Source organism: Suricata suricatta, chromosome 8 (assembly GCF_006229205.1).
Source record: "Suricata suricatta isolate VVHF042 chromosome 8, meerkat_22Aug2017_6uvM2_HiC, whole genome shotgun sequence".
NCBI lineage: Eukaryota > Metazoa > Chordata > Mammalia > Carnivora > Herpestidae > Suricata > Suricata suricatta.
This window is the reverse complement of record NC_043707.1, coordinates 92,519,822-92,537,548: the sequence shown is the minus strand read 5'-3', so window position 1 is coordinate 92,537,548 and position 17,727 is coordinate 92,519,822. Positions and strand designations below refer to the sequence as shown.

Here is a 17,727-nt window from a genome sequence, read left to right as displayed (position 1 = left end):
ATCTATAAGAAAGAACACAGACAACATGAATGGTGGAAGAGACCACACTTTACTGTGAAACTTGGTGTCTTATATACCATAGGTGATTACATCATTTTTCTAATGATTACATTGTTTGTTACTTCCAGAAAAATTATTTCCAAGGTAGCAAAAACAGAAAATCAAAATAGAAACGAGGTACAACACAGAAGATCAAAAACCATAATTCATCACTCAAAATACATCAGCAGGGGTTTGTTTTAAGTACATAGTGATATTATTAACCGAACCTTATGACAAGGCTGTTTTTTCTTAAAGGCTTAAACAATAGTCTGTGAGTAAGGTGCCCGTAACTAGGGAGGAAGTTTTAATCAGAAAATCTGCCCAGTTACTGAAACCATGATTACCAAGTGGCATGATTAATAGGAGAACTAACCCCAGTCTCTGTTCCACTTAGGTCAAGCACTCAAGCGCACACATTTTCAAGTAGGGGAAGCAGGGTCCCAAAGGCCACACAGCACTGCTGGCTGGATGGGCCCCAACAGACACTCAACTCGGTGTCCCAGCCAGAATTCACATCCCACGTTAATGAGTAGTTCCTAGCGTAGACAGTACTGCAGGAAGGCAAGTGAAGGGCGGTGGAGCTCCTGCTGGTGCGAGTTCAGCTAATCTAATCCCGGTGGGCAGAGGACTGAGGAGGCGGGCTGGGACCGATTCAGGCAAAGGCTGTCCGTTTCTAGTGTACCCACAGGCTACAAGGCGGGAGTCCGAGGACCAAATCAGTGATAGACAATGTGTGTTTGTTGTGTCTGACGAGCATATTTTAAAAATCACTGAATTTGAATACTTTGGGATGGGACTACCTTTAGGCTGAGCCGCTCCCTCTGGTTCGCTGTCTTGTACCCAGTTCACTTCCTTCACCTCCACTTAGCTATCCTCTGGCTGCATTCCTGTGATAGCTCTTTTCTGGGCTCCACCTCATTTTTATCAGTAGTCTCTTGATTACAAGTGATAAAACCTCAGCTTGACCTATAAACAAAGGGAAATTTACTGATAGGTGATAGGCCCTTTTTACATAACTACTGGAAAGGCAGGGTTGCCAGCTTCAGGGAACCTGAGACCTGGACCTGCCAGAGACACCTTCACGTCTCTTTGACTCTCTTCCCCTGCAGACTTGTTTCCTCAGCATAGTGGGAGTGTGGCCGCCCACAGCTCCTACGCCTCTCTGCCAGAAAGGGGCTCTCTTCCCTTGGATCCACTTTGCAAACTCTATAGGATGTTCTTGTGTGGTCCAGATGTCCAATTGGACCAATTACTTTGGCCAATGTTGATTACCAGCTTTGGGACAGAAGTCAGCCAGCTTGGGTGACTATAAACTGGACATGCCATTATTATCTATTAGATAGAATATTCCCAGTGTTGCTTTTTATGTCCACCACTTGGAAGCTCCTTCTCTTCATCAGAGTAACTTGCTTGGCCCACAAAGCATTTCTTTCAGGAGCTTTTAGTTCTGTGCTGAGGATTATAACATGTACACAGAATTTGTTCTATCAGTTTGTTGCATGAAATGAGTTGGTCTTTCCCTGCAGCTTCCTAACCTTTCTTATTTAGGGGTCCCCTGTGCAAAGTCCGTACCTTAGAATATTCAGCTTTGAAGGCACTAAAACACCCTTGGTGCAACAATTGGGAGATTAGCAAGTTCGAAATTTATGTTTAAGTGCAAAACAGAAAAAAGTGACTCACCATAGGTCACTGCAGTAGCTAGTACCATGGAATTTTTTTTTTTTTTTTTGCCTGCCTGCCTAAGTTCAAAATAAGGTGGCATGACTCGTTCTGACTTAATGTTGAATCTAAAAATGGAATCACTATGTTGAGGCTGGCCCCTCAGAATCTCATGTGTGTCGTTGGGAAGAGGTGAATAGCACTCGCCTTTCCCTTGTGTTTTATCCTCCGTCAAGAGCAGGAGCTCTGTAGCACAATGTGTCTGGATTGTTTTGGTTCAGCATATGCTTTAGCCTCTCCTGCCCCAGCTAACTCTGAAATGAGAGTGATAATAATACGTATCCCATGGGTCTGCTGTGTACATCAGCATCTGACATGCGAACTATATTTACCTCCGTAATTGGTGCAGTCAGTGCTCAGCAAGTTCTAGCTGTCACTAGTATTGTCATTGCCATGCCCTGGCCCCATCCCGTGGTCCAGAGGTTTAAGGGTAATCAGTGTAAGAAATGGGACAGGGTGTTGGACCAGTGCTTTTCAGAGTTCTGATTCCCTCATCTCATCCTTTCTACATTTTCAGGACAAGAGAAAGGGAAGGAAACCTACTTCTCAGGCATCTGCTATCTGCCATGCATCTTCATTAAAGATATCATTTAGTTGTTATTCAGAGTTTCCACAACTTTTTCTCTAATATCTGTCTCACCGGATCTGTAAATGTCATAAGTTCAAGGCTCCTTTGGCCTTTTCCAGTGCTGGCATAGAGTAGATCCTTTGTAAGCATGTGTTGAAATCAACTTTGCTGGCAACGCCTTATTGAGGTAGCTGTTAGTGTATTTTCACTGCTGCAAAAAATGAAGGTTTCCAAGCATTACTGATGCTAAGAAGTAGTGGAAGGAACCTGAACCCAGATTTTTCTGGCTGCTGCTCCAGTGCCCTTTTGTGTTTGCAACTGCAAATGTGGATGAATTCAACCAATTAGTAGCACCTCTCTGTCATATGCAAATTGGGGTTTTAACTCTAGCTGGGGAAGTTGGCTCCTTTGTCCCACTGCTAGGTAAACAAAAGTAAAATTGCAGACTAGCAGTATCATTTTCAAACAGAGGCCCTTCAGAAGGCCATTTGACCCACAGTGGAAGGAATAATAACCAATGGTTTCCATTTATCAGGCAGTTTAGAAATTTTATTCTAAAAATTCCCATGAGCACCATTCATTGACCTTTACATGTCTGTCTTCTCGCTTTTCAACTGTGATCCTTTAAAGTGGAAGCCGCAGAATCACCTTCACTGTACATCGTTTCTTTCATGGCTGGCTCTGAAATCCACCCAGGTGCATTTCAGATTTGAGTTCCTGAACTTTGATTCATTCAGCATGCCCCCTTTTTTAAGCTCACAGTCTATTCTGCCATATGTTGAAGAAACAAGACAAAAAGTTGATCATGCTAGTAGTATATGGGAGACAGACACATAAAAAGATACAACTCAATATTGCAAAAATCATGATAAAATAAATTGGCCGTGCTGTGGAAAGAGCACTGCCCAGGGGCTCGGGGAATTACGGCATGGAGTAACTTTTGAATTCACGTCCTTTAATTTATTTAGGAGCAGAGTGCAACAGGGGAGGAATCCTAAAGTCTTTCTCCCAAGTGGAAGACATTTAGAGAGATTCTATATCTAAATGAGAAAGAGTTGTGGTGCTAAAAAATAAGTGGACAGATAAGGGAAGTCACAGTCATGCAGGAGGTCTAGGCTGCAGCCTCAGCATCCTATGTGGTGGGGTTCAATTTCTCCGGTTGTAAACCAGCAGGGAATTGATGGGACAGGATGAGATTGTAACCTAATCTAGTAATAATGAATAGCTGGGCATGACCTGATCATTATCTCTCGTATTGTTACAAGTCTGATGGGGGAGCCTATTGAATGAAGGGTATGTCACAGTGTTCAAAAAAGAAACTGAGGGGGGAATGGGGCTAGGAGGTGGCAGGAAGTACCCCTGCATTCCCCAAAGGAGGAAATGTCCTGTCCATGTAATTATTTTCACCGGTCCTGTAGTAAAGTTAGGAATATGGATTTATCAGAGCTTGATTCTATTTATTGTCATCATTCGCATCTGTATTACGTGTTTGGTTTTTTGCCACCTACCCTGCTAAGTGCTTTTCACGTATTGCTTCATTTAATCCTTTCAACATCCCTATAGGATAACAACCTTTATTTCTTCCCATTTTATAAATGAGGAGACTGAGGCTTGGAGATGTCAGAAAATCTGTTCAGGGTTGCAAAACTCTTAAGGCACTCTTAACAAATTCCTACCACTTGGCTATATGCCTCTCGTATCTCCAAGTAGCTTTCCTGCCTGCAGTTTGTATGTTTTATGTGCCACCTGGGTGTCTCTCTGACATTTACCAGGGGCCAGAGTAAGCCAATCTTTGCTCCTGTCCCAAACATTCTCACTTCATGTTCCCTGCCTTGTCCAAGTCCAAATGCAGGAGTTCAAGACTGAGCGGAAATTATGATAATTTCTCCTATAAGTTTGCCTGTAAAGAAGAAAGAGATGTGATAGGAAGCAGATATAAGCATCCTGGTCAATTTTTTGGTGTCAGTAAGTTGTCCTTTAGGTATGCAGTGGTTTCCTATGTGTTTTGGTAGTTTGTTGCTCTACTAAGTCTGGAGTCTGCACTTTTCCGTGGGGTTCAGGACTAACTTTGTACTCCCAGTGTCTTTAGAGAATATAGTTTTGCCTCTAATTGAATATCTTGAGCAAAAAGAAGTTCTAAAATCAGAGCTTGAACCATGAAAGAACTAAATATTCAGTATAAATACAGAAACTCAAATTATTAGTATGGCAAAAGAAGAAAAACCTCAGCTGAAGTGACCATCAGGGGATATGTGATAGGTTTAAAGTCTGATAGATCTAAAAGTCCCCAAAAGAAGCAGTTTGGAAGTGAGAAGCCTGCGTTCATTTCTGAGAGTTAGTTGAGCTGAATGAAGAAAATTTTCATGACTGGTGCTTTGTGGTCATTTTTGTAGTAGAGCCAAAACTCCATGTGGTTTGCTAAAGTTGGAGAGTGCAAGTGAGCCCTAAAATACCGCTAACCAGTTGTATCTTTTACATTTTAGGAAGACATCTCCCAGATCATTGATCAAGGTGTGGTGGCAGGTCAACAGAAGGCACTAGAATGCCCAACTGACAATGTACGTAGCTTCCACTTTAGGTTTCGCTCTACTGGGATGGTGTGTGTTATAAGTGGGTTCCAGAAGAAACAGAGGTGAATACAATGAAATCAGATCCTTTGTGACTTGCCAGGAGGTTATGGTGTGTCTTGCAACTAAGAGTCAACCCACAGCCGTATAACCGATGCTATGTAAGGTGTGTAGACATACTCTCTGTGCGTCTTCCTGGGCCAGTACCCTGAACAGGTGTTTAAAAGTGGGCCATCCCTGCAAACACACCTGCACTTAAATTCTGAGAGTGCTGTGTCTTGGATAATAATTTTAAGTGAGAGAATGTGCAGTTCTGTAAAAACATAAATACAATAACTTTCATGATCCTGGCATTTTAAGTTTCACTTCTTTTAAAAACTATAAATTTCTGTCAAATTTTTGTACTTTTGTTGCTATCCAGTGGTTTTTTTAAAAAATCTTGATTCTCATTTTTATATTCTAGTTTATACTTTCATGCTGCTAAAATTTACATTATTACTGTACTATTTTTATATTTAAGGAACTAGAACCTACAAGAAATGCATGATATTTCAGACATTGCCAAAGGACACACCTTTGAAAAGTGTCCAAAAGTATATGCTAAAAACCTAAGTAACAATGTAGGTGTAGGGGTGCCTGGCTGTCTCAGTTGGTAGAACACGAGACCATTAATCTCAGGGTTTTGAGTTTGAGCCCCATGTTGGATATAGAGATTACTTAAAAATATAAAATCTTTAAAAAAAAAAATGAGTAGGTATAGGAAGAACCTTAAAAATAACCAGATTCAGTTCAATGGAAAACATATAAGCAATTTTTAATTTAAGAACACATTTTTTACTTTATGTAATGTATTTGTATATACTATTAATGTGTTAATACATTATATGCGGCCTTATCACAAGGCACATATCAGCCATCTCTAAAATGTTGTTTTAGAATAATATTTTATTCATCATCTGCCCTTTCTCTTCCCTGCTGAAAAATAAGCACTTAAATATCTAAAGCATTTTCCTTTGGGAAAGTGATTGTAGCCCTTTTCTGTGGCTACAGAAGAGAAGGGGCCCAGAGGTCAGGGAGCAACATCTGCAGTGAGGCTGTGTCAGCTCACTATGAAGAACTTCCCAACCACTTGGGCTGTTCCAAACCAGCCCTGGCGGTTTTCAATCAGGAGCTGTCTGGTCATTTATTATCCATGGACATAAAAGCATTAATAGCTGTTACCAGTTGAACTCTTAATTAAACTGTTTCTGGCACAGTGATAGGTTTATTTATATACTTTTCTCTTTGATCTTCACAGCAGGCTCTCAAGATTTAGAGATAATGCCACCAATTTACACACGAGGAGGTTTAGGTACAAAGAGGTTAAGTGACTTGTCTCTGGCCACACAGCTAATCCGTAGTAGCAAACTCAACAATTCATATCTTGTTTTGAATGGTGATTTTTGTTTTCCCATCATAAAGACCTGATGGACTCTAGATCCTTTTCCCCAGAAAAACACTGATAAACATAATTTTGACATAACACAGGATTTTTATAATTCCCAAAATGCCCTCTGTGGCTCTCTCAGAAACCCGTTTACCCTGGGTTAAGAATCCACGGTTGAACTTGAAGCAGTGATTCTTAAAACACAAAATGTGCCAGTTTACTTGGTTTAGGATGGGGGTCCTGGCATCTGTAAATTTTAAAAGCTCTGTAGCAATTTCTGTGACGAAGACAGGGTCTGAGAAGCACTGGTTATTTCGGTTAGGTGGCCTATCTCTTCCATTCCAGCTCCCATGTTTGAACAGAAGACATTCAACAGAAAACCCAGTCTTTCTTATCTTTCATTCTTATTAGTTTGGTTCCGTGCCAATGGATGAGTCACAGAGAACACCCTTTTCATCCATCACCACACTTAACCAACTAGAAGTCTGCCTCTAAAACTATATGTTGGACTTTTCATTTGGTTCCTGTAGACAATTTCCTTGTTTCTTAATTGAGTTCAATGTTATCAATACCTGTTGGAAACCTGTTATGCACAATGAAATGGGATGCTTCCTGGGGCTGAGATGTAATGATGTAAACATTCCCTGCTATTATAAAAGTGATAATGTAGTGATTGCAGTCTCTTGTACTCTCTCGTTCTAAAAATCCCATGATTTTTTTCATAAAAGTATTCTTTAGCTTTGTTATTGTTATTCTTTTTAAAGATGATACAAAACAAACTTAAGTTTGGAACTTAAGTACTGTATGCGTTAAGATTAGGCTCAATCTCTACAGGAAGGTTCTCTTCTATATAAAGTATGGGTATGATCAGTCTGAGCATGAGTATCATTGTTATCTGATTACCATCCTCAAAAAATGCATCCAGTTTTTGGTCTGAGATGGCTTCTCGAGTCATCATACTCTATCTGCATGCCAGCTAGGGAGAAGAGGAAGGCAGGATTCTAGTCCTTAAGAGAATGATCTTTAAAATGTGCGGTTCGTATCTGTTTACATCCTACTGAGTAAGAGTTAAGTCTGCAGATGTCTCCAGCTGCAAGGAAGCTGGAAAATGTGGTCCTCAGAGTAATTAATACTTACATGGTTCCACTGTTCAGGTTTCTGATAATAAACGTATATTTATCATTTTTCCACTGCTGTCGTTTTTTAGGTCACTGAAAATATGTCTTTGAATAAGTCTTTTTAAGAAAGTATATGGTCATTATCAAATGTTGGTAGTACAAAAAGTGCAGAAAAGAAAATGAACATTCATAGACTTGTTGCCTAGCAGCTGTTGGGTAAACATTTTAAACTTATAGTATTCTGGGATGCTTGGTTCCTCAGATGATAGAGCATGTAACTCTTTGCTGTTGTTGTTGAGAGAAGGAGTGTGTGGATGCATGCAGAGAGGGAGGGGGTTGCAAGCAGGCTCTGTACTGTCCGTGTGGAGCTCAAGGCAAGGCTTGACCCAGGGTTTGATCCCGTGAACTGTGAGATCACGACCAGAGCTAAAAATCAAGAGTTGGGCGCTGAGCCACCCAGGCACCCCAAGCGTGCAACTCTTGATCTCAGAGTTGTAAGTTTAAGCCCCATGATGGGGATAGATTAGGTAAAAATAAAATCTTTTAAAAATGACAACAGAATACTTTGTAGCCTTGTTTAGCTACTGACTTTTAGTCCTACCTCTTCCTCTGATTAGTTGTGTGATTTCAGAGATGTCATTTGACAGTGATTTCTGTATCTGGAAAAGAGAGTCATTTTGTCTAACTCTCCAGGTTGTTCTTATGAATGAATGAATTTCTAGATGTGAAAGTATTTTTGAAAACTGGAAGGCACAATGCAGATACACAATGGGTGGTATTGTTTTAGTTTCTATATACTGCACAGCACCTTGTATGGAGGCACAGCCTTCCACTCACAAAATCTGGAGATGTCAATTTTCTGGAACAGTTACCTTGATCCTATTTCTAGACTCCAGGGACAGCCTGGTGCTTCACTGCCCCCACCAGAATCTTCCAGCTGGGGATGGGTTCCCTGGCTACCTACAGATCCAAAAGGCAGGTCAGGTCACTACTTATATTTCTTACCTGCCTGTGAAACAAGCATGGAATCCTTTTGATTTTTCTTGGTTTTCTAATACTAATACTCATTGGAGGTTTTACCAACCCAAATCCAGAATTACAAGTTAATTTTCCAAAGCTCACACAGTAAAGGTCTCTGCACCTTGATTGAATAACAAATTCATTTTTTTTGACTGTGAATTTCCATGTGTTCAATTTTGCTCTTCTGTATCCATTCATTGACTCACTCATTCATTCATTCATCAAACATTTATTGAGGGTCTACTATGTTCCAGGCACTGGGAGTCAATGGGGACTAAGGTACAGGTCTTTGAGACGATTAAAATGTAATCCGTGTACCTGGCACTTAGTAAGCTTTCAGCGGATGCTTATTTCCTCTTGTAACCCTCATGTTGCTCAGTTAACCTGCCTAATGCATTTGACTATTGTGGATGCGTCCAGAAGAGATGGACAGGGGTGTATGCTCAGAACATCTGCAGCAGAGATTGTTTTCACCGAGCACAACATAGGTATGTGCACTTCACATTGACTGCATCAGAATAAGTAGAAATTGTAAAACTTTTGTTCTGCTTGCCAGCCCTGGCATCATATACAGACCACAATGATAGGCACTGTCAGTTTTTATCCTTCTTCCCTTCCTTGCTCCATCCTTCACTGAGGCATCTTAGATGTTAAGTTAAAATAGGAGGCATGGGGGATGGGACGGAAAGCATCCTAACCTCCTCCTGCCCCCTCTCCCACTCTAAATTCTCAGAAGACCTTATTGGAGTGTCCCCGTTGTTTTGGTAACGACACACCAGTTTTAAAGTCTTGTGCTTTTGTGATTTCTCCTCTTTGACATTCATGTAATTTTCCTTTCTTTTGTAGGCTGTCAGCCAGATGAAACAGCAAAAATATTCGACAAAAGTTTCCTTCAGTTCACAAGAGATCCCTTTGGCACCAGCTCCAGCACACCCTTCAGCAGAGGTGGACTTCCCGGGCTACGGTAGGGTCTTTCTCTAAGCAAGATGGAATTGAACTGACTCATCTGACATGAGAGAAGTGATTGTGGTGTCTTGCAAAGAGCACTAGACCAGGAGTCAGGAAGCCTGGCTTTACCCCGCTCCTACACTTCCTTAGCTTTGGGACTTGGGCAGGTCACCATTTTCCTCAGCTCTGTTATTGGGATTGCCTGGTGCTTTTTGAATGTAAAAATACTAGAACAAAAAAGGCCCTCAGTAAGTACTGTTTGAATATGAGACTTACGAATTATTCTGTAGTCTCTCCAAAAGATTGTGTTTAGTTCATGGGTAATACCGCTTAAAAATCATCATCAAATTGTTAGCCTTGCATATGTTGATATAAGTTATTTGAAGATTGTTGATATTCAGTCTTTAAAGACATGAGTAATCATTTTCTCTCTTTGAATTCCTGGCATGAATTATGCTGACTGGCAGTTGAAAATAGAATTTCAAAATGAATAATAAGTATGTCCACTTTGTTTTTATATGACATAAGTCAGTTAAAAAAAAAAAGCCTATTTAAAACATTATGCTCACCAGTGGCAAAGCACAACCCTGCCTGAAGTTTGGAAGCCTGACACCTTTATGGTACTTGTTTTTTACATGTTTTTCATAAACATTAACTCAATAAAAAAAATTTTAGCAAGTAAGCAGTTTTCTAAAGTACTGGATTTTTACTAAAATTCTTGATAAATGTCAGCAAACTATGACCTGTGAGTCAAATTCGGCCCACCATTTTTGTATGGTCTCCAAAAATGGTTTTCAGATTTGTTAATGTTTTATTTATTTTTGAGAGAGAGAGAGAGAGAGATCGAGATAGAGACAGAGACAGCATGAGCAGGGGAGGGTCAGAGAGAGAGGGGAGATATAGAATCTGAAGACAGGCTCCAGGTTCTGAGCTGTCAGCACAGAGCCCAACTCAGGGCTTGAACCCACGAACCGTGAGATTATGACCCGAGCCAAAGCCAGACACTCAACTGACTGAGCCATCCAGGCGCCGCAGTTTTCAGAGTTTTGAAAGGTTGGAAAAGTCAGAAGACTATTGCATGGAAATCATCTGGAACCCGGACTTCAGTGTCCACAAATAAAATTGTTTTGGAATACTGTGCTCGTTTGTTTATCTGTTGTCTAAGGCTGTTTTCACACATTAAGGACAGAAATGAGTAGTTGCCACAGAGAATGCATGGCCTGTAAAGCTCAAAATACTTACTACCTGGCATTTTACAGAGAAGGTAACTGTAATTTAGACCAATTGACTTTTGATACAGTGTATCACGTATTTATATCTCCGTAACAGAAATTAATCATCCTATAATTTAATCTGTGGAAATCCATCTCACTTGGTCGTCTCCTTACCAAACATTTGTTGGGGGCCGGGTACGTCAGGCTTTGGGCGAGATCATATGGGAGACATACCAAGACTGACTGAGGACCAGATAAGATGAGGCAAAAATGAAGAGGAAGAAATGCCTTTCCCCGCATCTCTGACTGTGTGTTCTCTCTCTTCTCACTCAACAGGCTACACTAGTCATTTACATAAGGACAGTAAACTTTGTAAAGCGTTCACAAAATTATGCCACTATTTTACCCTGTTTTTACTATAATTGGATGGAAAATTCAGTGTGAAATACATATGCTACAAAAAGATCTGGAGTCAAATTAGGTTTATAATTTAATATTCTCCTTCTAATAGGGCATTTTTTATTACTGAGGCTGTGTCACTAAATTTCTCACTCTTAAGCAAGAGGCCATTAGATTAACAAATTCCATGTGGTGAGAAAGAGTGACTATAGGAATGCCACATTATGCCAGTGCTGGACTGGGCACCTTACATTGTTCATTTAATTCCTATTAGAAAGTGGCTAGTTACATGCATTTTTCAGATGCTAGGAATAAACCTCAGTTTCACCCACCTATTAATTTCCTTCTTGGGAACTTAAATCCATGTCCCACCACTCCAAAACCTGCTTTGTTATTATTGCTTAGAGCAGAACCCTCCACAGACTTACCTACAGCCTGTTTCCTTTGGTTTAATATCAGAGATTGGCAGACTTTTCCTGTAAAAGGCCAGATAGTAAATATTTAAGGCTTGTGGGCCATTTGGACTCTGTGGCAGCCACTCAGCTCTGTTGTCATAGGCTAATAACAGCCATAGTCTGCAAGTAAATTAGTTAACAGGGCTGTGTTCCAATACGACCTCATTTATGGACATTGAAATTTGAATTGCATGTAATTTTGACATGTCTTCAAAAAAATTTTTTTTCAACCTTTTGGAAATGTAAAAATCATTCTTACCCTGCAGGCTCTTGCTTGTACAGGTGTTCAATGAGCTTCCTTGATCCCAAGTCGGCCCCTGTGCATTAGCAGCCCCTGGCCAGCAGGTGGGGCCCTTTATTATCAGCCCTTAACTAAATCCTACCACAGTGTAAGAATCAGTGCTCATGATGATCAGACTTAGTTGTCAGAAAAGATGACATTCTCCGGAGGCTATTATTTGTATAAGAGTCTCATGAAACTAACCTTTTGAATGTTTTGATTTTCCAATTAGTTAGGATCGGTCGTCTGGAAAATGCTCATATGTAGAAGTTATGCCAGATAAAGGGGTTGTATTAAACATCTTTTCCTAGCCAATAAATGTTTTTTTTTCTCTCAGTTTTTAGAGAAACTCAGTCTAAAAGCAGTGATTTCAAAAAGTAAACCTAGGAGAACCTAGCTGGCTCAGTTGGTAGAGCATGCGACTCTTGGTCTCAGGGTTGTGTTTCACCCCACTTTGGGGGTAGATATTACATTAAAAAATTCAAAATTAAATCTTTAAAGAAAATTAAACTTAAAAAATTTTTAAAGTAAACCTTTATAAAATAGAAATTTTAACAAGTTGTTCAGTCATAGACCCAGTAATTAATTCTTAAGTATTGTGTTTATGACACTTTTTTTTTTTTTACTATGTATGTATTTGGGGATGATTGTTAGGTAATTATTATTTTCAGCTATGTCATGTTTTATTGATTAAATCTTTTATACATCTTAATTTGTGTGCTATGCTTCAATTGAAAGTATTTAGGCACTAATTTTTCTTAGTATCTTAGAACTGTAACTTGATTCTTATGTCCTTCTGATCTTTGTTTTCATTATACCTTATGCCTATGTGCACTTAATTGTTTCATCATTTTACATTTTTCCATACCAGTTTCCATGGTATATATTAAGACTTAAAAATATTTCAGGTATAGTTAAAATAGATGCTTCAGTACGGAGTAGTTATTGTTTTATCTCAAAGCGTCAGGTTCCGTCCCTTCCTGAATGGGCATTAAGGACCCAGCATTTTCCGTCATGGCATTTAGCAGGAAAATACGAAATGACGGCCACATGCAGAATCCATGCTCCCCAAGTAACAGTGTGTGCGCTGGGCTGCATCTCCTACCATCCGGTCATTCTGTGTTCAATCCTCCAGGTGGCTTCCAGGCTCCTCTGTCTGTGGATCCTGCTACGTGTCCCATTGTTCCCGGACAGGAAATGATTATAGAAATATCCAAGGGACGCTCGGGTCTTGGTCTCAGCATTGTGGGAGGAAGAGACACACCTCTGGTAAGTTTCCAGAAGTGAAGTATATCCACCGCCACAGAGTTAGTTGTGGAACCTTATTATGGCCTTTCTCACTTCTGTGGAAGACTTGGTTTTTTCATGGAATGGAAAAAAACATAGTTATAAGTCGATACGCATGCATATTCTGGCCAGCTTGAAGTTTTTCTCAGTGTTTAATTTTCACCAGGATTTTCTCTGTCTAGGACATGGATTTTTAACAATTTTTTTTAAAGTTTTATTTTATTTATTTTTGAGAGACAGAGCATAAGTGGGGGAGGGGCAGAAAGCAAGAGAGACACAGAATCCGAAGCAGGCTCCAGGTTCTGAGCTGTCAACACAGGGCCCAATGCTGGGCTTGAACCCACAAACACTGAGATCATGACCTGGGCCGAAGTCAGGCATTTAACCACCTGAGCCACCCAGGTGCCCTGGGAGCATTTTTTATAAATGCTTATTAGACACACAACGTTAAAGCAGCATTTAGACATATTATAACAGGATTATAATTGCAAACACCTGGAGTTAACTAGCTCAGCAGCCAGTTTCAGCTCTCTGCCTTTTCATGGGGTGAGATTGAAATACAGTTTAAAAATGCAGCCTAGGGGGGTGCCTGGGTGGCTTGATTAAGTGTCCGACTTCAGCCCAGGTCGTGATCTCATATTTTGTGGGTTTGAGCTTTGCATCAGGCTCTGTGCTGACAACTCAGGGCATGCAGCCTGCTTCGGACTGCGTCTCCCTCTCTCTCTGCCCCTTCACCGCTCACATCTGTCTTTCCTTCAAAAATAAACAAATACAAAAAAAAAAAAATACAGCCTAGGGCCGCCTGGGTGGCTCAGTCAGTTAAGCGTAAGCATCCGACTCTTGATTTCAGCTCAGGTCATGATCTCAGGGTTTGTGGCATTGGGCTCTGCACTGACATCACAGAGCCTGCTTGGGATTCTCTCTCTCCCCTTTCTGTTCCTCCCCCCTCTCAAACTAAATAAGTAAAACTTAAAAATAACAAAACAAAACTTTAAAAATATAGCCTGGACCAAACCACTTGAAAGGAAACTTCTAAAGAAAAGGTTGCCCCTTTCCTCAATGACAAAAGCTGAACAGATAGCGTTCCAGGCCATATAATGAGAAGTGTAGAGAAGTTTGGGAGTCTTACACTGTACTCAAGGCGTGGGAGTAGTAGGAGGAAACTACTGGCCAACCTTGAAAATCGGCTGTTTCTTCCTTCCAGGGTCTGTTTCCTCACTTATCCAAAAAGATATTCTTACATATTAAATAAGCTGAATTTGTATAAATCTGCATTTAAAATGAACCAGGAAAATTATATTCTAAGGAAATTTTTTAGTGAATTCTTCCATGAAGAAGTAACCCTCTTATTTATGTTTTGTAAATATAAGTCTATAAGGATTAAAATAAGGCAGAACTAGATTTCCCACAGGAAATCAGAAGACTTTAATCAGCATGTTATGCCTAGCTGAATGAGTTTGTTAACTGATTTTTTTTTTTTTGCTTTGTTATTAATACGATTTTGCTTTGTGAGGGTTGGTTAGCAAACCTAAATAAGATGTGGCCCTGCTGCTCTTGCGTGCTCGCTGTTGCATAGATTTGTGCTGTTGGCTGCCAGCAGGGGGGCTCCTCGTGCTCCATGTCCTGCCACTTCTCGGATGTGAGGCTGTTTGCTAAAGTCTCCGTTCTGCTTCTCTTTGCCACCACAAGGCAGCAAAACAAAACAAAGCCAAAAAAAAAAAAAAAACCCAAAACCCAACCTTAACATCCTGAAGTTCATAATACATAGTTCTGCCTTTTGAGACTTTACATCCTATTGTCCTTGGAAGGACAAGCACCGCTTTAAAAATGAGAAATGGGACACAGCTTTTATTTGTTAACCTCAGATACCTCATCCAAATCTGTAGGTTAGACTCACCAGTTAATATATAGCCATGTCGGGTTTTGGTGATGCTGAACAGCAGGGCAGTGGAAGGTGCTTTAACAGATAAAACCACTGTTTACCACTGAAGATCTTTTGTTTCCTTCTAAGTCTTACATGGAATATGGGGCCTAATTGACACGCCGGTTCACATTATCCAGTCAGGCCATGGCCTGCACCCAGCCAGCAGGAAGTTAGCAAATAAAGATGAGAGCCCAAGAAAGGAAATTGTAGACAGTTTGACCCGCTGTCAAAAGTACCTTTGCACATGCCTTTGCACATGCCTTTGCACATGTGATTACGTGATGCCTCCTTCAGCCCCGATGCAGGGAAAGAGCATGGTTTGAATGCTGGTGACCCTTCTTAAGCATCGGCTCCAACCGTCTCAATTAGGGTTTCTGTGCTCTCTGTGTTGTGTGTCCAACAGATAATTTTGCTATCTTTGGAGGAATTAAGCTTCTGGGACTTGGTCTGGACACCACATCAATCCTATCTGCTTTAAAAAATTGCTCCAGAACCAAGTTGGATGGTTTCTGAAATCAGAGAAGGGAGATCCTGTCCTCTAAATAGGCCTTTTAAAATAGCAAGATAATGGTGTGGGTGAGCCTCTTGGGAAGCTTTATGAGCACACCTGCACCCAGTCCTCAGCAATAGACTTCTGCCTCTGTGGTTTTAATCTTATGATGAGCTCCCAGGTCTGCTTTTGGTGAATGCAGCTCTTCTTTGGGAGCTTGCATGTGTTTGCTTCAAAGCTGCCCTCTTCTTTGTGCTGAGGGTATGGAGTTGAATGAAATAACTCTGTCCTTACACATTCGTTCAAGTTGATCCTACTACCATCAGTTTATGGTCTAATATAAGGGACAAACTGGTGACAAATCTTAATAACGACTATTAAAATAGATACTTTCCCTGGAAAGTAGAAAAAGGAACTGTAGTACACACTATCTAGATATAATTAATATGGATTCATTTTTATGTTTCTTGTAAGCCAGTATCTTAGTCTATTCAGGCTACTGTAACAAAATGCCACCAACTGGTGGCTCATAAACAACAGAAACTTATTTTTCACAGCACTGGAGGCTGGGGTCCAACATCACGAGGTCAGAAAAGGGCCCTCTTCTGGGTCGTAGACTTCTCGTATCCTCACATGGTGAAAGGAGCCTCTGGGGACCTCTTGTAGAGCAGCATTAATTTCATCCACGAAGACGCTGCTCTTGTGACCTAATCAGTTCCAAAAAGTCCCACCTCCTAATGCCATCACATTGGGCATTAGGGTTTCTACATATGAATTCAGAGGGGCACCCAGCGAGCAAATCAGATAAGGTATAACGGAGTCTATTTATTCATATTTTTTATTTCCTTCCATGCATCCATCCATCCATCCACCCATCCTTTCATCCTGTGTCTCCCCACTGCCACCACTTGTTTTGGTCTTGGAGGACTAGTTTTCATGCAGTGTTGCAACTCAGAAGACCCAGCATATTCTGCCAGAGGAAAGGCCGAGGTGTGATGCTTGCCACACATTTCGTAAGCCTCTCCCTGAATCCTTCAAGTTCCCCTTCTCTGAAACGTTTGCTTGCTGATGAGCAGCTTTACCTCTAGTGTCCTCAAGAGAAGTAAAATGTAGTTTTCCAGTGTCATTTTATTGGGGGTTCTTTTATTATCAGCCTTGAGAATTCTAGAGAAGAGAAAGAAAAATGTCTGAAATGAATATTTTATCTCAGAGTATTGTCTGAGTTGAACCATTCTTGGAATTAAACAAATGAAGTGGAAAAGGAATGAGGAAAGGTTCCCCAGGCCCCTCACTCTGTGCATTTTCCTTTCTCTGGGGACCATTGTCAACGGTCCCACGCTGTAGACAATGTGTTACATCACATCTAATAGGCTGAGTAATGATTCTGATTCTATGGCCCCAGAAACCCAGATGTTTTAACCGTAGGGCCTTGGACAAGTGACTTAACCCTTCTGGGTTAACTGCTTCTGCATCTGTGTCAAAGTGGTAACAACAAAATCTACCTCTTATGTTTGATATGTGGATTAATTAAGATAAAGAATATAAAGGATTTTTCCCAGTACCTGTTTATACTGAGTTCAGTTATTACTGATTATTGTTAAACATTCATATTAAAATATATCCTTAGCTCCCTTCCCCTGTATGTCTTTGATATACTAGCTACACACTGAGAAGCATGACTTTGTTTCTGCATACTTAGATATTTCTTTTTCAGCATCAAACTTTTAAAAAGTGGATTGGCACTGTTCTTAATATGTAATTAATACGTTTCCTTTTATGTAATTCCCCCAACAACCTTGTAGAAGAGGTAGTGGTATTATCCCCATTTTACAGATGAGAAAACTGAGACTCAGATATGTTAGGTAACTTCTCCAAGGACATAATGTAGCAGGATTCTCACACAGAGAGTCGTGACATTGAGGCTTTTCTTTCCAGGAAGCAACTTTATTCCTGCTGGCACTGCTTAGTTGGGTTTATACCCGAAGAACTGAGCCCTGAACGCCACGTGGCGTAGTATTTTTTTTGTTTAAATAGTTTAGTGTCAAATTGGCTTCCCAATTTGCTCCTCCCCACAAGTGCCCTCCTCCATTACCACCACCTCCCTACCTACTTCCCCTCCCCCTTCAACCCCCGGTTCATTTTCAGTATTCAATAGTCTCTCAGGTTTTGCGTCCCTCTCTCTCCCCAACTCTCTTTCCCTCTTCCTCTCCCCATGGTCCTCCATTAGGTTTCTCTTGTTCTCCTGTTAGACCTATGAGTGCAAACATATG

General features: G+C 40.6%; 1 protein-coding gene across 3 annotated transcripts in view; it reads left to right on the top strand.

Annotated features, from left to right (window-relative positions):
* PATJ (PATJ crumbs cell polarity complex component) overlaps positions 1-17,727 on the top strand; it is a 340,997-nt gene that overhangs the window by 262,899 nt on the left and 60,371 nt on the right. For all 3 annotated transcript variants that reach the window (XM_029947821.1, XM_029947819.1, XM_029947822.1), the window contains exons 31-33: positions 4,813-4,887; positions 9,307-9,424; positions 12,892-13,025. In XM_029947821.1, coding sequence (XP_029803681.1) covers positions 4,813-4,887; positions 9,307-9,424; positions 12,892-13,025 — 327 coding nt within the window. The remainder of the gene's footprint in view (positions 1-4,812; positions 4,888-9,306; positions 9,425-12,891; positions 13,026-17,727) is intronic.